At 50.9% G+C, this 20,062-nt stretch overlaps 1 protein-coding gene across 1 annotated transcript; it reads left to right on the forward strand.

Annotated features, from left to right (window-relative positions):
• The first annotated feature begins 361 nt into the window (after positions 1 to 361).
• ALDOC (aldolase, fructose-bisphosphate C) lies at positions 362 to 18,916 on the forward strand. Its single transcript, XM_083587303.1, has 9 exons — positions 362 to 610; positions 7,177 to 7,303; positions 8,390 to 8,601; positions 8,906 to 8,960; positions 11,351 to 11,511; positions 12,418 to 12,501; positions 14,082 to 14,256; positions 14,593 to 14,792; positions 18,070 to 18,916. Exons 2-9 carry the CDS (start codon positions 7,192 to 7,194, stop codon positions 18,163 to 18,165), a joined length of 1,095 nt encoding a protein of 364 aa, XP_083443429.1. The 5' UTR covers positions 362 to 610; positions 7,177 to 7,191; the 3' UTR covers positions 18,166 to 18,916.
• The last annotated feature ends 1,146 nt before the right edge of the window (positions 18,917 to 20,062 follow it).

The raw sequence follows: 20,062 nt of genomic DNA on the forward strand, positions 1-20,062 counted from the left end.
GGAAGCAGTCTATAAAGGCTGGGTGAAAATAAACAGAATGTGGGCCGTGGGTTTTGTGGGGCTGCCCAGCTGGGAACTCCAGATGGTCTGAGTCTTCCTTTCAGCCCCAGCCGCCAGGCTGAGAGTTGCTGCGGTCCAGAAAGGGCCGTCACTGCCTTTCTCCGCCTCTAACCTACCTCGCAGGGCTGTTGTGAGGATAACAGGGGGAGGAGGGAAACCACGTACTCAGAAAGGTGAGATACAAACAAACAAACAAACAAACAAACAAACAAACAAACAAACAAATGATGCTCAAATATACAAACGAGGCTTCCCATCGCCATTGCGCATGGCGCGCTGCGCCCTTCAAGGCGGCATCTGTGCGCCTCTCCATCGAAACCGGAGTCGTCTCCGTCCCGGGCAAGGCTGAGCGGGGGGGGGGACCCCTCCTTCCTCGGGTCAGGGGAGGGGACGGCGGGGGGGTGGCTCCTCCCTCCCTCTCCCCCGCCTCCCCCGCCGGAGTCACGTAGCTCTGCGGCACCGCAGCCTCTTTTACAGCCGGAGCCGCGCCGCCCGCACACGCAGCTTGCTCCAAGCCTCGACGACAGACGGACGCACGGACGGGAGGCCGGTAAGCCCGCCAGGATCGGGTCCCAGAGACCCCCCCCACCTTCCTCCTCCGTGGCACCGTTGCCTCTCCCCCCTCCCCACAGGAAGGCAAGACCCCCCCCATTTGCTCGAGGGAAGGACGCACGGCACCCCACCAAAAGACGGTCCGAGGACAGGACACTTGGTGGTGGGGCTCCCCTGTTTATTTGTTCCAGCCCCCCAATTCCTCATCTCTGCCTGGTTTTCTGGGGAGCACCCTACACATATTTTTTTGGAGAGATGGGAAGGGGTATTTTTTTTGGGGGGGGGAGCAATCTCCAGCCTCCCCCTCTGTGCTGCGGTGCAAAGTGATGAAGAGGCGTCATATGGGAGGAAGGAAAGGAACCTGGGGTTCAGATGGAGCCCCTTAGCGAGGTTAGGGGGTTGCTGTGGGAGTGGTGGCGAAATGCACTCTGCATGTGCTCAGAGGCACCCGCCGGGCAGGCAAAGTGTAGTGCGGGATTGGTTCCAGCTAATGTGCGTGCGTGGTTGAGGAGGGAGGCCCAGCCATCAAATCCCTCCAAACGCCACCCCCTGGCCCCTTCCCATCTTTTGCTAATTCCGGCATCCTTTCTCCTGCGAAAAATACCCCTTTAAAATTATTATGTTTGCATTTCTGTAACCCAGGAAGCAAAGTCCCAAATGGCGGGGAGGGGGTCCAGAGAGGCAAGGGGGCTGACTTCCACCCTGGGGCTCCCCCAGCTGCTGACCGCCGTGTTAGGGTCCGTCTTGGTGGTCCTGCCAGCCTCCACTTGGATTTGGGGCTCCTGTTCTGGGCCGCCCCCCTTGGTAGGTATAAAAATATGTGCGGGTATTTCTTGCACCCAGAATTCTGGAATGGCGATTCCTCCTTGCCTGCCTGTTTGCTAGTCGTTCCCTGGCACCCGTTGCCCAGGGGTGGGGAGGGAGCCCTGAGTCCTTTGGCGCTGGCTGGGTTGGGGGTGGCGAAGTGGGTGGGGAGCTGAAAGCAGCTTTCCTGGGACGCTTTCGGAATGGCAACATCTCTTGTTCCTGGCTCAAAAAAAGCTTTTTTTGTGAGCCTGGCAGATTGATGGCTTGAATTAAATCTTCCTTTCTGGACAGATGGCTAAGAGGCAAGTCTCTCCCGCCCCCTGCCCCCCCTCACTTTTCTTGCCTGTGGCTCAACTTGCTTTCTTGAAAGCGGAAAGCACCAGATGAGATGTTGAATTTTAATGTAGTGATTGATCGGTTGCTTGCTTTCCTATTCCATCTCTAAGGAACTCAAGGTGGTCTGCAGGGTCCCCCCCCCCCCCACAACAATAACCCTGCGAGGCAGGCTAGCCCAAGAGGCAGTGGCTGGCCCCCAAGGTCACCCACCCAGAGAGCTCCATGGCCAAGAGGGAGGATTTGAACCCTGGTGTCTCTAACCACTATACCACACTGCCTCTCTGGCGTGCATGTTACATTTACAGGGAACGTGGGGCGCAGCTCAGCGCTCCAGAGCCCCTGCTTTACATGCAGAAGGTCCCAGACTCAGTCCCAAATGGTAGGGCTGGGAGAGGCTGCAACCCTGGAGAGGTAGTGCTGCCGGTCAGTGTGTGCAATACTGGGCTGGATGGACTCTGTATAAGGAAGCTTCCTATATAGGTAGTGGTAGAGCACCTCCTTTGTGTGCAGAAGGTCCCAGGCTTGGTCCTCAATGGTGTCTCCAGGTAGGGCTGTAAGAGAGTCTGAAATCCTGGAGAGCCATTGCTGCCAGTCAGAGTAGGCATTATTTAGCTAAGTGGAGCAAGCCTCTAACTCACTATAAGGCAGCTTCCAGAGTTTCTATGAACCAGCATGGCAGAGTGGGGAGAGTGTTGGACAGGGACCTGGGAGAGACCAGGGTTCAAATCCCTTGCGCTCCCTGGAGGAAAAGGTGGGATACAAAGGCAAGAAATCCATGGTCCACCCCTATTTCATTCTCACAACAACCCTGCCAGGTAGGTTAGGTTGAGAAGCAGGGACTGGCCCAAGGTCACCCACTGAGCTGAGGGGGAAGATTTGAACCCTGGTCTTTCTCAGGCTGACACCCTAGTCCACTGTGCCACATCCGCTCTGACCAGACACCGAATTTTTGGTGTGTGTGTGGGAGGGCTTCCTCTGAGTTGCCCTGGGCTTTGCCAACCAGCCCTGAGAAGGGGGCACATGGTGGGTTGCCGTCTCCCCCAAAATGGGGTGAGAACCGGCTGGCGGGTTGGGGCAGCCCATGAAGCTGCCAAGGACGTAGCAAGGTCACAGGGCCCCTGGCCTGGGGTGGGGGGGTCTCTGGCCCAGCTCTGGTGCCCGGTTTGGGGTCGTTGGTGGTGATAATAATAATAATAATAATAATAATAATAATAATAATAATTTATTATTTGTACCCCACCCGTCTGGCTGGGCTTCTCCAGCCACTCTGGGCGGCTTCCAACAAAGATTAAAAATACAGTGGTACCTCGGGTTAAGAACTTAATTCGTTCCGGAGGTCCGTTCTTAACCTGAAACTGTTCTTAACCTGAAGCACCACTTTAGCTAATGGGGCCTCTCGCTGCTGCCGGAGCACGATTTCTGTTCTCATCCTGAAGCAAAGTTCTTAACTCGAGGTACTATTTCTGGGTTAGCGGAGTCTGTAACCTGAAGCGTATGCAACCCGAGGTACCACTGTACATTAAAATGTCACACATTAAAACTTCCCTGAACAGGGCTGCTTGATGGGTATCTGGCAGCATTGTGGGACCGCCTTGCCCCTCGTGTTGGTGGGGGAAGAGGGAGGGTGCTGGCCCCCGCCTAGGAGGAACTCCTCCCAGCTGGAGACACCCAGGAAGCAGGATTAGGATCACGGACAGGGGTCCAGTCCTTTTAGGAGAAGAGCTTAAGGGGAGCAGTGTCTGCCTGCACAATGAGGACTAGCACATCTTTCTCCAAAGGGAAGCAAACACACTGCAGCGTCTTGGGAAAGGTTCCGGAAGGGGCAGCCCAAATGACCCAGGGAGTGGAAAGATTCCCCTGGGAGGAGAGCTTGCAGCATTTGGGACGTCCCACAGCACAGGGTTAAGCTGTGGAACTCCCTCCCACAACGGCCACCAACCTAGATGACATTAGAAGAGGATTGGGCAGATTCCTGGAGGGGGAGAGGGCTCTGCTCTGGCTGCACTTCTGAATCCCAGTTGCTGGAACCCACAGGAAGGGAGAGCGCTCTTGAGTTCGAATCCTGCCATGGGTTTCCCATGGGGGCATCTGCTTGGCCGCTGTGAGGGCAGAAGACTGGACCAGATGGGCCATGGGCCTGATCCAGCAGCTGCTTCTTATGTTCTTATATTTTTATGTTTCCACACTCTCCTGGAGCTCCCAGAGACAGGGATTGCTTCATGTTGACAGGTCGATTTGATGGAATAACCATCATAGAATTGCAGAGTTAACAGACCCACCCCTCCCAAGGGTCATCCAGTCCCACCCCCTGCAGCAGCTTGCAGAGAGTTGGGGGGCAAGAAGTAGCAAACCCCCTTTCTCCCTTATGAGAAAAGGCAGCAAGGCTTGGGCCTTTTTAGCTTAGGAAACCAGGCGAATTGTGGGGGTGTAAGCAATTATGTGAGGTGTGATAGAGATGGCGAGAGGGTTCTTCCCCCCTTTTATTTATTATTTATTTATTTATTGTATTGATATCCCAAGGAGCTCAAGATGATGATGATGATGATGATGATGATGATGATGATAATGGGCAGCTAACAACAAATTTAAAACACTTAATTGATGCAACAAAAAACAGCATAAAATACAGTATAAAACGTGAATAACAATAAATTCAGAATTCAAAAATCAATTTAGGGGGGGAAACCATCCAATAAATATTAGATGATCACCAGGGCTAGCTGGCTAAATTAGTCCTATTTGGGCCAGCGAGGAGAACAGGGAAGAATTAGCTGTGGGATCCCAGAGTGGGTAATCTTCATAAAAAGGGGGGGGGGGAGGGAAAAAGATGGCATGGAAAGTTCTCATCCTCCCAGCAACCCTGTGAGGTTGCTTATGCCAAGACTGAGCGACTGGCTTCCAAGTTCAGGCAGCGAGAGCTTTGTGGCTCAGCTGGGGGATTTGAACCCGGGTCTCTCCCAGGTCCTGGTCTGGCACTCTCACCACTAGGCCACCACAGGCTCTGCATAATGCGATGATCCAAAAGGAGGCCGCCCAATGAAGCTCAGGACAGGCAAAAGGAAGGACTGCTTCAGGCAGCGTGTAGTTGAACTATGGAACTCAATGCAACAAGATATTTATTTATTTTAAAAAACAGCATCCTGTTCTCTCTCCGCTTTCTCCATGCTGTGCGATGGGCTGTAAACATCTGAAGGCATCCCTGCTTAGGGAAGTTTTTAATGTTTAATGCTCTATTGCGTTTTTAATATTCGGTTGGGAGCCGCCCAGAGTGGCTGGGGAAGCCCACCCAGATGGGCCAGGTATAAATAAATTGTTGTTGTTGTTTTGTTGCCTTTTCTCTAAGTCCCAAATGCTCCTGGCTTCTTGGGAGAATATTTGGGGATATTGTTGTGAACAAAATCTGCCCTTTTCCCCTTATGGGGTATCCAAGAGCCCATAATATTCTTATCACAATATCCTACTGATTCACTGGATTTGGGGCCTGTGCTGCTGATAACGATGATGGTAATAATAATAATAATAATAATAATAATAATAATAATAATAATAGCAAAAAATTAATAATGGGTCCCCATTTGGTGGCCGCAGAAAAGAAAAGCCCTTGCAGGGCATGTTTGTTTTGCAGGCTGTGCTTGAGAGGGGAAGGGTGCTTAATCCTCAGGGGTCACTAACAGCAAAGCCCTCTCCTGCCTGTGGTTGGGGGGGGGGAGTGCCTGGCCGTGTGCTGCCATCTGGCTGGGGCTGCCACGAGACTGGGCACGTGTCTGGGCCGGTGGCTGTGATCGCCCCGCTCTCCGTTACATAAGTTGTCCTCTGCTACGTGCTCCCTGGATGGGCAGGCGGGAAGAGTGGTGGCGGGTCTGTCTGTCTGTCTGTCTGTCTGTCTGGTTGGGTGGCACAGCTGGGTGGGGGGCTTGGAAGTCCGCCCCCCCGCAACTGCCTGAGCAGATTAGGCCAGGCAGAGAGGGGGCTGGCCCAGCTCTGAGCATACAAGCGGCCATATATATGTATGTGTATATATATATATATATATATATATATATATATATATAGGCTACCCCAGTGATATATATTTAGAGGCTACCCCAGTGATATGTTCCCAGGGCTCAGATTATTCTAAAATGCATTTTTGCAACCCAGGAAGCAAAGCAAGGTGTGCTTTGTTTACGAGTTTGCATTTTGGAATAGCCGGGAAAGTCGTTCTTCACACAGTGCATAGTTCATTTTTCTTTTTAAATTTATATACTGCCCTTCATCCAAAGATTTTTTTGGGGGGGGCGTTGACAGAATAAAATACAAGATAAAACACAATACAGTGGTACCTCGGGTTAAGTACTTAATTCGTTCCAGAGGTCCGTACTTAACTTGAAACTGTTCTTAACCAGAAGCACCACTTTAGCTAATGGGGCCTCCCGCTGCCGCCGGAGCACAATTTCTGTTCTCATCCTGAAGCAAAGTTCCTAACCTGAAGCACTATTTTTGGGTTAGCAGAGTCTGTAACCTGAAGCATATGTAACCTGAAGTGTATGTAACCTGAGGTACCACTGCAAATAATTAAACCAAAGCAACAAAAGAATAACTCCCCCTTCCCACTGATACCTTTAAAAGGCTGTAGAATACTAATCAGCCAAAGGCGTTAAACTGTGGAACTCCCTGCTGCAGGAGACAGTGGATGTTGGACTAGGTGGGCCATTGGCCTGATCCAGCAGGCTCTCCTTATGTTGTGATCCTGGAATCATTGCCATTCCTTTTGCAAAACCAGATCCCCGAATTGTGTTTCCCAGGCCTGATCAGCTCGTCACACTCAGCAAAGCTTCTGTTTTAAGCTCTCTATCTAGTTCCACCCACCAGCTGGGAATTGGTTTAAGGGGTTAGATAAATAGATAATTTATTATGGTCGGAGACCAGCTTATAAAACACACTTGGGGGTACAGTCCCAGAAGGAAAGCAAACAATTAAAACATTGTACAACAATAAATTTAAAATTTATAAATGCGATAAGCGTTTAAGGGGTTGCAAAATGGAATTAAACTGATTGTGCTTTTGATGCACAGATGTCGACTCGATCGATATTTGCACATAAAGTTTCCATGAGCTCTGTAGCAGATATTGATTGAGTAAATTGGAAATCCCTAGATTGGTTTTGGATAACAAAAATGTACAAGGTTGCGGTACTGACTTGCTATGCATACGGGTTGACTTTCTGTTTATTCTGGAAGCTTTTTGTCATCGTTTAAAGACAAGTGAACAAGGCCTGCATAAAAGCAGCGAGTGGATGGAGGCCTTGGCAAAGTTGGCGGGAGTTGGTGACCTCCATTTGCAGGGTGGGGGAGCCCTAGAAAGAGCTGCCCCCATGGGCGCCATGTCAGAAAAGGTAGGGGGTCTCTGCTGACTTGCTTCTTGTACCTTCCTTTGGCGCAGGAAAAACCAACAAAGATGACGCACCAGTACCCCGCCCTCACCACGGAGCAGAAGATGGAGCTCTCGGACATCGCCCAGCGGATCGTGGCCCCGGGCAAGGGCATCCTGGCAGCCGATGAATCCGTGGGTAGGCCTCTTTCTCTTTTACAAAGCACCCCTGGAAATTTCCTGCACTGGTTCTCCACTTAGGCAGGAAGTCCCAGATGCACAATTATAGGATGGGGGACACATGGCTTGACAACAGAGCATGAGAGAAGGATTGGGGGGGCGGGTCTTAGGAAACCACAAGCTGAACAGGAGTCCACAGTGTGATGCAGCAGCAAAAAAGCGAATGCTTCTCTAGCCTGCATTAAGAGAAGTCTAGTGTCCAGAATCTCAGGGGTCAGCAAACTTTTTCAGCAGGGGGCCGGTCCATTGTCCCTCAGACCTCGTGGGGGGGCGGACTATATTTTGGAGAGGGGAAAAGAACGAATTCCTATGCCCCATAAATAACCCAGAGATGCATTTTAAATAAAAGCACACATTCTACTCATGTAAAAACACACTGATTCCTGGACTGTCCACAGGCCAGATTTAGAAGGCGATGGTCCAGATCAAGGGTCCTATTCTATTTTGCCTTGGTCATATCACACCTGGAGTCCTGTGTCCAGTTCTGGGTGCAACAATTTAAGAAGTACGTTGACAAGCTGGAAGGTGGGCAGAGGAGGGCGACCAGGATGATCAAGGGTCTGGAAGCCAAACCTGATGAGGAATGGTTGAAGGAGCTAGATATGTTGAGCCTGGAAAAGAGGAGTCTGAGAGGAGATAGGAGAGCTATCTTCAAATATCTCAAGGGCTGTGACATGGAAGATGGAGCAAGCTTGGTTTCTCCTGCTCTGGAAGGAAGGACCCGAAACAATCCTGTCAGGGATTCTTTAGTTGAGATTCCTGCATTGCAGGGGGTTGGACTAGATGACCCTTAGGGATCCCTCCCCATCCTAGGATTATATGATACCAATTCTCTGCTGGCGTTACCTGCTGGCTTTGGCTGACCTTCTTGAGTGGCTTTTGATTCCCATTTTACAGATGGCAACTGAGGCTGGGAGTCAAGGTCCCTCGAACTAGGGGCACCGCAGACTCACATACCCCTGACCCTCCCGCCATTGTGCTTCCGAACATTTGTGTGGGTTTTTGGTTTGCTAAGCCCCCCTCTGCCTTCCTCCTCTTCCGACAGGGAGCATGGCCAAGCGGCTGAACCAGATCGGGGTGGAGAACACCGAGGAGAACCGACGTCTCTACCGCCAGATCCTCTTCAGCGCCGACAGCCGGGTGGAGAAGTGTATCGGAGGGGTCATCTTCTTCCATGAGACCATGTACCAGAAAGCGGACGACGGCACGCCCTTCGTTGAGATGGTCAAGGACAAGGGCATCGTCGTGGGCATCAAGGTGCGCGAGGCGAATTGGGGCTGTGGGTCGCGAGGTTTCTCCCCCTTTGAGGGAAAGGAAACGACCGCCGGCTCTCGTTTGCAGGGTGTCTCAAGGCCAGACCCTGGCGACTCCGTGCCCTCCCCACCTCTTGGACTACAACTCCCATGGGTGTATTATCCCGGGGCTGATGGGAATTGTAGTGCGGCAAGATCTGGAGGGCAGCAGGTTCCTGGCTTGTTCTGGGCTTTGGAGAGGGTCTGGGTCCCTAGAGGGTCTGTCACAGAGGCGTCGGTCACCCTTGGGTGTCTTGTGTCTTTCACAGGTGGACAAGGGCGTCGTGCCCCTCGCTGGGACCGATGGAGAGACCACAACCCAAGGTAGGAGCCTTTGAAAGCCCAGCCAAACCCATTGGATGAGTTGGATTTTCATCTGCTAGCTGGCTGGTGTTCAAACGTGCATGCAGGTCAAAGCGATGTTTCGGAATAGCTGTTTCCTTAGCCATCCTAGAGATGATTTTGAGCTGGATGGATCAATGCTCTGATACAGTACAAAACACATTTGCTGCCCTTGCCCATTGTTCCAAAGGTCGGGTTGGGATTAACTTGATCAGCTCTTTCTGTAAGTGGATTAGGTCTTAGATGCTTCACGGCATGAATTTTAGGGCCAAGGGTAAGGTAAAGGTAGAGGGACCCCTGACCATTAGGTCCAGTTGCGGCCGACTCTGGGGTTGTGGCGCTCATCTCGCTTTATTGGCCGAGGGAGCCGGCGTACAGCTTCCGGGTCATGTGGCCAGCAGGACTAAGCCGCTTCTGGCGAACTAGAGCAGCTCAAGGAAACGCTGTTTACCTTCCCACCGGAGCAGTACCTATTTATCTACTTGCACTTTGAGGTGCTTTTGAACTGCTAGGTGGGCAGGAGCAGGGACCGAGCAATGGGAACTTCGATTCGAACCGCCGACCTTCCGATCAGCAAGTCCTAGGCTCTGTGGTTTAACCCACAGCGGCACCCGTGTCCCAGGGCTGCGGGTAGGTTGTCTTAAATAAATAAATAACCAAGAATGCTAAGAAGATGGCAATAGCCTGCTGGATCAGAGCAGTGGCTCATCTAATCCTGTATCCTCTTCTCGCACGTGCCAAATGCCCCAAAGAACCTGGGAATCGAGATAGACTGCCTCTGGACCTGGAGGTTCTATAGGAACATCAGAAGAGCCTGGCTGCTGGATCAGGCCAAAAGGGGGCCCATCTAGTTCTGCCTCCTGCTCTCACAGTGGCCAACCGGGTGCCTCTTCTGGGAAGCTTGCAATCAGGATCCAAGCCTGAGCCCTTTCCTTTACTGTGGTTTTCATCAACTGGTAGTCAGAAGCATTTACAGTGGTACCTCAGGTTACATACGCTTCAGGTTACAGACTCCACTAACCCAGAAATAGTACCTCGGATTAAGAACTTTGCTTCAGGATGAGAACAGAAATCGTGCTCCGGCAGCACGGCGACAGCAGGAGGCCCCATTAGCTAAAGTGGTGCTTCAGGTTAAGAACAGTTTCAGGTTAAGAACAGACCTCCGGAACTAATTAAGTACTTAACCCGAGGTACCACTGTACTGGCTCCAACCATGGAGGCAGAGCAGGGCCATCCTGGCTAGCAGCCATCGATAGCCCTCTCCTCCTCCATCAATCGGTCCGATCCTCTTTTAAAGCCGTCTAGGTTGGGGGTCGTGGGACGCGGGTGGCGCTGTGGGTTAAACCACAGAGCCTAGGACTTGCCGATCAGAAGGTTGGCGGTTCGAATCCCCGCGACAGGGCGAGCTCCCGTTGCTCGGTCCCTGCTCCTGCCAACCTAGCAGTTCAGAAGCACGTCCAAGTGCAAGTAGATAAATAGGTACTGCTCCGGCAGGAAGGTAAACAGAGTTTCCGTGCGCTGCTCTGGTTCGCCAGAAGCGGCTTAGTCATGCTGGCCACTTGACCCAGAAGCTGTACGCCGGCTCCCTCGGCCAATAAAGCAAGATGAGCGCCACAACCCCAGAGTCGGCCACGACTGGACCTAATGGTCAGGGGTCCCTTTACCTTTACCTAGCTTGGGGGTCATTAGTGCTTCCTGTGGGAGAGAGCTCCATAGTATAAGTCTGCGCTGTCCTTTCTCACTAATAATGATAACATCTGCGGAAACCTCCTATTTCATCAGACCTGTGTAAGCATTAAAGACATGTCCCATAACGGTTTGTTGATGTTTGTTTTAAAATAGTCTCTTTTGCTTCAAAATAGTTTTTATCTTTTTATGTGGTTCTCTTCTTATTCATATTGTAACACACCTTGATATGTTCTGTGATTTAATGGTGCAGAAATACCTTGATAAATAACTCAGGGCTCGTGAATGATTAGCCGCCTCCATCAGGCAACTGAAAGCTCTTTAAAAAAAGATTTTATTAAAGCTTTTTCACAATACAATAAGATAAAAGAAACTAATCTAAATAAAAACACAGAGAAAGAAAAAGGAAAATGCAGAGTCCTCTCTCAAAGGCAGCTCTTAATCGCGCAGAAGGTGGTTCACCCCCCCCTAGCTCTCACCTGGAAGCTGTAACTAAAAGTTCCATAATTGTTTAATTGGAGTAATTAAACTCTGCAGCCCTAAACCCTGGTACCACCGGCTAATTATTTTAAATATCTCCAGCCCATCCCTTAGGAAGGTGCCAGTTAACAGGTCAGGCTTTTGATTTTTAAAATACAAATATATTATTGTCCGCCCCCAATGTTTCCCTTCCTTCCTCCTGCCAGGCCTGGACGGACTTTCTGAGCGCTGTGCTCAGTACAAGAAAGACGGGGCGGATTTCGCCAAGTGGCGCTGCGTGTTGAAGATCAGCGATAACACCCCCTCCGCCCTGGCCATCCTGGAGAACGCCAATGTCCTGGCACGCTATGCCAGTATCTGCCAGCAGGTGAGGGCACCCGGCTGCCAGGAGTGTCTGGAACAGAGGAAGTCTCCTTGCAATGACTGTCTAGCTTGGTATTGTCTGCACTGGCTGGCAGCAGCTCTCCCGGGTCTCTCACAGCTCTGCTTGGAAAGGTCGCTGAGGACTGAATCCAGGACCTTCTGCATGCAACGCAGGCCACGGCCCTTCCCCTACAAAGTTTCTAGTCCTCATGCGTTTAAATAAAGCTTCGCCTGAAATAGGAACATGGGAAGCTGCTTTATGTAGGGTCTGGTATTTGGTATTTTCAACACCGACTGGCAGCTAGAGCCCTTTCCTTTAAAAAACCCCCGCAAGGCTGTAGTCCTTATGGTTCTAAATAAAGGGGCAAACAGGAAGCTGCCTCGTGCAGAGTCAGACTACAGTCCATCGGGACTGCGTACGCACTGACTGGCAGCAGTTCTCCAAGGTTTTAGCTGAGAGGTGTCATTTCCAGCCTAGATGCTGTTGGGGTTTGAACCTGAGGCCTTCTGCAAGCCAAGCAGGTTCACCATACCCCTAGGCTCTGGCCCTGTGCTAGCCTCATGCCTTGCAACATGCCCAGAGTGGCGATGGGGAAGATGGCAGTGTGGCCTAGTGGTGAGAGTGTCCAGGACCCAGGAGAGACCGGGGTTCAGATCCTCCACTCATAGGCCAGTCAGGCTGCCTCTCTCCGCCCAAGCTACTTTGCAAGGTTGTTGTGGGGGTGAATGGGGAGGAGGAGAACAAAGTTGAGTTCCTTGGGAATAAAGGTGAGCTAAATAATGGAATAAATAAATAAAAATGAAATAAAATTATGCAGCCGCCACACTGTCAAATTGGGAAATCCAGCCGTCTTCCAGGGCAAAGCAGCCTCTCGCGTCTTAAGTGCTTGTGTTGGCCTTTCTGCTCTAGAATGGCATCGTGCCCATTGTGGAACCGGAGATCTTGCCCGACGGGGAACACGATTTGAAGAGGTGCCAGTACGTGACTGAGAAGGTGAGGCTTCTCTGTGTGTGTCTAAGTTTAGAAAACAGGCATGGCTGCCCCCACCCCTTTCAAAATTTCATTTTATAATGTACATAAAACAGAACAATTGTAACAGATGAAAAAAAACCTGTGAAATGGGTACATGGAACACAGCTAGCTGCACATGAGTTAAAATGGCAAAGTGCAAGTGTAAATTCTCAACGTTATCAGATTATCAAGCATGGTTTAAACAATGCTTCCATTGCATATGTCACAGAACGAACACCAAATCACATAAACGGCATCTGGAAGCCTTAATTTTCTCCATTATAGCTCTATTCCAGAATGAGGGGTACCAAGTGTAAGATTTTGGGCTGGAAAACAGGGCTGGCTTAATCCACATGGTGAAAGGCTATCTTTGGGTCTTTATGCTTTTTCTTCTTAAAGTTTACAGACTCCTCCAAAGTGTTTGGCAGAATGCCAGCAAGGCTGAACCCCCTTGTCATTTTTTTCAGTATTAGAAGGGCTGGCAGGAAGCAAAATAGTTTTGTTAACGTTTTGTTTCTGTGATCCTTTGCATTGGATATGTCGTAAATAAATACAATGTGACCTGCAACTTTTTAAAGAAGCCTCGAAAGAGCATAAGGAGAGCTTTGCCATTGAGCGTCCAACATTCAGCGGCTTCCGGAAAGTTGCATAGCAGCCTCTGACCGTGGAGGAAGAGATAGCTGTTGTGGCTAGGAGCCATCAATAGCCCTTTCCTCCTTGAATTGGCCCAATCCTCTCCCCCCCCCATTTTTTTTATTAATTTTCCAAAAATTTAAAACAAACAAACAAACACACACACACATACATCCTATTTATAATTAAACCAATCTTTGTAACATTATTAAGTGACTTCCTCAAATCCCCTTGGTTGAATTTCATTATATATCATTTTAACAGTTTTCCAAAATCAATTTTCTCAAAAAATTAACTTGATCACTTAACATCTTTCATTCTTTCTAAATTAGCTTAAGCATCTTAAATTCTATCTGTACATATTTAAATCCTAAGCCTATCTAATATTTGCAAGCTTTTCCAATCAAGTTATCTTAACATACTTAACTAAATAGTCTTTAAATTTCACCCATTTTTCCTGGTACTCCTCCTCCTTCTGGTCGCAGACTCTTCCAGTCAGGTCGGCCAGCTCCGAAAAATCCATCATCTTCATCTGCCAATCTTCCACTGTTGGTACTTCTTGTGTTTTCCAATTCTTCGCTAACAAGATTCTTGCTGCAGTTGTGGCATACAAAAACAATTTAACATCTTTCTCGAGCAATTCCAAACCTGTTATTCCAAGAAGAAAGGCCTCTGGTTTCTTAATAAATGTATATGTCAACATTTTTTTTTCAATTCATTATAAAGCTTCTCCCAGAAGTCTTTCACCTTGGGGCAGGTCCACCACATGCGAATTGGCCCAATCCTCTTTTCTAGCCCCCTGGAGAGGAGCAGTTGAGTCTCCATGGGGTTCCTTTAGAGCTGGGTCCAGAGACCCACCTGGCGCTAAATGGAGCACATGGCAAGAGCGCTGGGGAGTCTCATTGCAGCTGCACCTGTTGGATTTCCAGGTCCTGGCTGCCGTCTACAAGGCACTGAGTGACCACCACGTCTACCTGGAAGGGACCTTGCTCAAGCCCAACATGGTGACCCCGGGGCACGCCTGCCCGACCAAGTATAGCCCGGAAGAGATCGCCATGGCGACGGTGACCGCCCTGCGCCGCACGGTGCCACCTGCCGTCCCAGGTAGGCCAGCGCTCCCTCCCTCCCACCTGCCTGCCCCACAGCTCCCCTTGGGAAGCCACACAAGGGTCTTCAAAGACAAGCCGTCAGTTTGTCTTCGAAACCAGTTGGTGCTGCCTCCAGCTTCCAGCGCAGTCTACCTTTGAATGCCAGTCCAAGTGGGCAGGGGGAGCCGTTGCACCCATGTCCTGCTCCTCGGGCTTCCCAAAGGCGCCAGATTTTTGGCGGGTGGCCTTGGGCCACCCCTCCCCCTGTTCCTCGGCCTCCCTCGCAGGGTTGTCGTGAGGGTGAAATCCCTGATTGCTCAGCCGTCTCCTCCTTCCCCACACTCTCCTTCAGGGGTCACCTTCCTGTCCGGCGGGCAAAGCGAGGAGGAGGCGTCCATCAACCTCAATGCCATCAACAACTGCCCCCTGCCCCGTCCGTGGGCGCTGACCTTCTCCTACGGCCGGGCGCTGCAGGCCTCGGCCCTCAACGCCTGGCGCGGTCAGCGGGAGAATGAGGACTCGGCCACGGAGGAGTTTGTCAAACGCGCCGAGGTAAAGGGCAGGGGGGAGGCAGTGTGGGGTGTGTGTTTCTCCTTTTCCTCCTGTGGGGCAGAGGGTCCCGGGACAGGCGGCGAAGGCTCCTTCTTTTAGCAAAGGGAGCGAGAGAATGCGGGTGCCCCAGGTTAGGCAAACAGGCCAGTGACCCACCCAGTTCAGCACCCTCTTCTCACAGTGGCCAAAGACCCATAAGCACCTAGGAATTGAGATAGACTCCCTCTGGAGCTGGAGGTTCCACAAGAGCATCAGAAGTGCCTGGTTGCTGGATCAGGCCATTGGTCCATCTATAATACAGTCATACCTCGAGTTGAATGTGCTTCAGGTTGAGCGCGTTCGAGTTGCGCTCCGTGGCAACCCGGAAGTAACACTGTGTGTTTCTTCCGGGTTTCGCCGCTTGCGCATGCACAGACGCTCAAAATGACGTCACACGCATGCGCGGAAGCGGCAAAACGCGACCCGTGCACGCGCAGACGCGCCGTCGAATCTTGCGTTCCGTTTGGGGTGCAAACGGGGCTCCAGAAGGGATCCTGTTCGCATCCTGAGGTACCACTGTAATAATAATAATAATAATAATAATAATAATAATAATAATAATAAATAAATAAATAAATTTTATTTATACCCCGCCCTTCCCAGCCAAGACCAGGCTCAGGGCGGCTAACACCAGGTATAAAAACAATTGATTAAAATACAATTTAAAAACAAGATTAAGTATAACATTAAAATGCAGCCTCATTTCAGTAGAAACTCAAATCAAAAACCTTTTGAGGATGAAAAGGTCAAATCTTTACCAAGGCCAACTATCCAGACTGGTCCTACATGGGCCAGAAAAAAGCCAGGGAAGTCCCCAAATAGGAGTTCCATCACAGAAGGAGAAAGGAAAAAAGAACGAAAGAGGGGAAGGGAACCAAATAGATCTAGTCTTCCATCCTCTTCTCACAGTGGCCAAAGACCCCATAAAACCTAGGAATAGAGATAGACTGCCTCTGGAGCTGGAGGCTCTATAAGAATATCATAAGAGCCTGATGGATCAAGACGGCGACCCGCTTTGCCTGGCCTCCTGTTCCCACAGTGGCCAACCTGGTGCCCCCAAGGGAAACCCGCCAGCAGGAGCTGGGCACAAAAACCACTTTGGAGATGTTTTAAAGCAGAGGTAGAAGGGCCATCAGTCAGGGATGTTCCAGTTGAGATTCCTGCATTGCAGCGGGTTGGGCTAGATGATCCTCAGGTCCCTTCCCCCAGCATTCTTCCAGGGGCTCAGGCAGAAAAAGGCTCAACCCTCGTCACCTGCTCCCTGCTCCCTTCTCAAACTGGTGATGCAGATGATGGCGCCAGGACCTTCCATAAACAAAAAGCAGGTGCTCCATTGCTGAGCTTGCTTTCAAAATAAAGATTCTGGTCCAGAAGAGAAACCGAGGGAGCCGACTTGGATATAAACGGGCAAGAGCTATGGCCATTTCCATAATAATAATAATAATAATAATAATAATAATAATAATAATAATTTATTTATACCCTGCCCATCTGGCTGGGCTTCCCCAGCCACTCTGGGCGGCTTCCAAAAAAAATATTAAAATACTGTAGTACATCAAACAAAAAAGGGGGCAGGATTCTAGTCCCTTTTCTGCTAAATAAAAGGATTGTTTAAACAGTGGCGTAGCGTGGGGGGTGCCAGGGGTGCCGGCCGCACCGGGCGCAACATCTGGGGGGGGCGCGAGTCCAGAGGGCCCAGCCGCGTCGTGCCCTCGGCCCGCCCCTATTGTCAGAGCGGCCGGCCAGCCTCCGCCTGCTCCTGCCTTGCCCACCCGAGGACTGCGGCAGCGCCCGCCCCCGTGGCCACCTACCCCCGCCTCGCCCATTGGCTTGCCTCCCTCGGCCCCGCCTCTCTCCGATGGCCGCGGGGGTGTCCTGCTCGGCGCCGGCGCCTTTTTTCAGGAGGTAGGGAGGCTGGACGGGGAGGTGGGGTCGGAAGCGGGCAGAGAAGGAGGGGAGCTCGTAGCCAAAAGGGCTGCGCCGGCCGGCAAAGGGCCGGGGAAAGTTTGGAGAGGAGAAACGCACCGTCATGATTTCCTGGTGGAAGCGGCAGAATTAGGGATGGCGAAGCGTAATTACGCACGAATTTCGCTGGGTGAGAGCTTCGGGGATCGATCGGCGGAAATGGGAATCAATTGGAATATGAGAAAGAGAGAGAGGGACCATCATTCATAGGCATAGATTTGTAGGGTTAGGGGGCGCAAATTACTTGCCTTGCCCCGGGTTAGGGGGCGCAAATTACTTGCCTTGCCCCGGGTGCTGACAACCCACGCTACGCCGCTGTGTTTAAATAGGAAGCTCCCTTATGCAGAGTGAGACCATCAATGGCTCCATCTGGCTCAGAGCTGTGCACACACTGAGCAGCAGTGCTGGCTTGGACTGATGGGAGTTGTAGTTTAAAATGTATTTGTGACGGCTGAGCCCGATGGGAGTTGTAGTTTAAAAACCGTCCGGGTCAGCTGAGCCTGATGGGAGATGTAGTTTCAAATCTGCCCAGGTCAGCTGAGCCTGATGGGAGTTGTAGTTTCAAATCTGTCCAGGTCAGCAGAGCCTGATGGGAGTTGTAGTTTCAAATCTGTCCAGGTCAGCTGAGCCTGATGGGAGTTGTAGTTTCAAATCTGTCCAGGTCAGCTGAGCCTGATGGGAGTTGTAGTTTCAAATCTGCCCAGGTCAGCTGAGCCTGATGGGAGTTGTAGTTTCAAATCTGTTCAGGTCAGCGGAGCCTGATGGGAGTTGTAGTTTAAAATCTGTCCGGGTCAGCGGAGCCTGATGGGAGTTGTAGTTTAAAATCTGCCCAGGTCAGCTGAGCCTGATGGGAGTTGTAGTTTAAAATCTGTTCAGGTCAGCGGAGCCTGATGGGAGTTGTAGTTTAAAATCTGTACGTGTCAGCGGAGCCTGATGGGAGTTGTAGTTTAAAATCTGTATGTGTCAGCGGAGCCTGATGGGAGTTGTAGTTTCAAATCTGCCCAGGTCAGCTGACCCTGATGGGAGTTGTAGTTTAAAATCTGTTCAGGTCAGCTGAGCCTGATGGGAGTTGTAGTTTAAAATCTGTATGTGTCAGCGGAGCCTGATGAGAGTTGTAGTTTAAAATCTGTCCGGGTCAGCAGAGCCTGATGGGAGTTGTAGTTTAAAATCTGTACGTGTCAGCGGAGCCTGATGAGAGTTGTAGTTTAAAATCTGTCCAGGCCAGCGGAGCCTGATGGGAGTTGTCTTTCCAAACTCTTCTTCTGCTTTCCAGGTCAACGGCTTGGCAGCCCTCGGCAAGTACGAAGGGTCCAGCGACGGTTCTGGCGCGGCAGGCCTGTCTCTCTATGTCGCCAACCACGCCTACTGAGGCCGCGCTGGGCTGGGAGCAGCCCCCCCACCCCCAGGTGGGGCCAGGCTAGTAGCCGCTCCCCACCCCCACCCCCACTGACGGAAAACCTCCCACTCTGCTACCTTGCATACCAGCCACGACAGCCACACCCAGCTTTGTCTCTACCGTAGCCGCCAGAGCAGCCAAGTAGCCGCAGAGGGTGTCCGGTGCCAGGGGCGACGCGCCAGGAGGAGCAGCCGAAAAAGCAGCCGGGTTTTGTGCAGCTGGGAGGCGGAGGGGGTGGAAATCCTAGCAGCGCCGTCCTACCTTGCAGGGTCATTCTGAGGATCCCGAAGCACATCCGGAAGAAGCGATAGGAAGACCCCCAAAGGGGATGTTCCCATCCCGGAGGCGGAAGCGAGTTTGGGGTGTGGGGCGAGCCCATTGCACGGGGCGACAGGTTGCGGGGGGGGATCCCCTGGAGAAGACGTTTTGGGGGCCGCCCCTCCCTCCCTGTGTATTTGGGGAACCCCTTTTCCCTACCCCCCCCGCCCATTTGGCTCTGCACTTTGATGTTGGTCGTTGCTTTTGCAGAGCTGCGCCCCCTAAGTACTCCCACCACCGGGCGATGTCAGCATGGGGGGCTCCCCCCGAGTCGCCATAGGGAGGGGGAGGCAGTTACCGCCCTCTGTGTGTGCGTGCTTGTTTGTCGAGTGTGCACTCTTTGCACCTTAAGTGTACCAAATAGACCTTATGACTAATAATAATAATAAACCGATAGAGGAGTGAAGCCGTCCGGGTTTCGTTTTGTTTGCTTCTGAAACACCTTCGTCGTTTGTGATGCCGTCTAAGAAGAAAAGAATTTGTGGCCCGCTCTTACTAAAAATTTGGTTAGTTCTTTTGCAAGATTTATACACTGCTAGACTGCAAACAACAACAATTTGTTTTGCATGCAGAAGGCACCTATTTCAATCCCCACTTGACAGTATTTCCCTAAAAGAGGAGGACCTCTCCCCCCCCCAAACCCCTGGAGGGCTGCTGCCAGTCAGTGCAGACCATACTGAGCTAGATGAACCCTGTGATCTGACTCTGCAGCTTCCTATGTAGAATTAGCAACAATAACTGATAATTTAACTCTTCTGAAGAGTTAAATCAACCATAAACCACAAACAGATTAAGACTCACATTAACTTTCTAAATATCTGCGTAGTCTTGTTGCTACCTGAAGCAACCAACTTTCTGGACTGTTAATGAATTTGTTTGTTCCCTTAAATCTATATACCGCTTGATTGTAAAATAAACTCGCCAAGCAGTTTGTAAAAGGAATAAAATTATTGCTAACTGCTATTTGGCCTGTTCATACCCTATGCCTTGAAAGCACATTCCAAACTTGTGCTTTCCCTCAAAGGATTCTGGGTGTTGTAGTTTAACTCCCTCTCACAGAGTTTCCAAGCGAGCCCTTTACCAGGCATCCCCAAACTTGGCCCTCCAGCTGTTTTGGGACTACAACTCCCATGATCCCTAGCTAACAGGACCAGTGGTCAGGGGTGATGGGAATTGTGGTAAGAAAACAGCTGGAGGGCTGAGTTTGGGGATGCCGGTCCTTTACAAACTACATTACCCAGAATTTTTTGAGGGGAAGGATGTGCTTTAAGCTGCAAGAGATTGAGTTGGAGACTCAAATCATTATGGCTGGAGGCCGCTCAAGGGCCACATCACATTGTGGGACGACCACCTGGGGGCCACATGACAATGATGGGAGGAGCCAGTCAAAAGTGGGTGTGGCCAGAGGGAGAAAGGAGTGGGCCAGAACTGGGACTTCTTCATTCTGGCTACACAAAAGTTAGAGGTTTTCACACAGATGTGCAAGAGGCATTGATCAAACTTCATAAGAACATGAGAAGAGCCTGCTAGATTAGGCCAGGGGTCCAATGAG

Source organism: Podarcis filfolensis (genome assembly GCF_964270895.1).
Source record: "Podarcis filfolensis genome assembly, chromosome: 15".
Taxonomy (NCBI): domain Eukaryota; kingdom Metazoa; phylum Chordata; class Lepidosauria; order Squamata; family Lacertidae; genus Podarcis; species Podarcis filfolensis.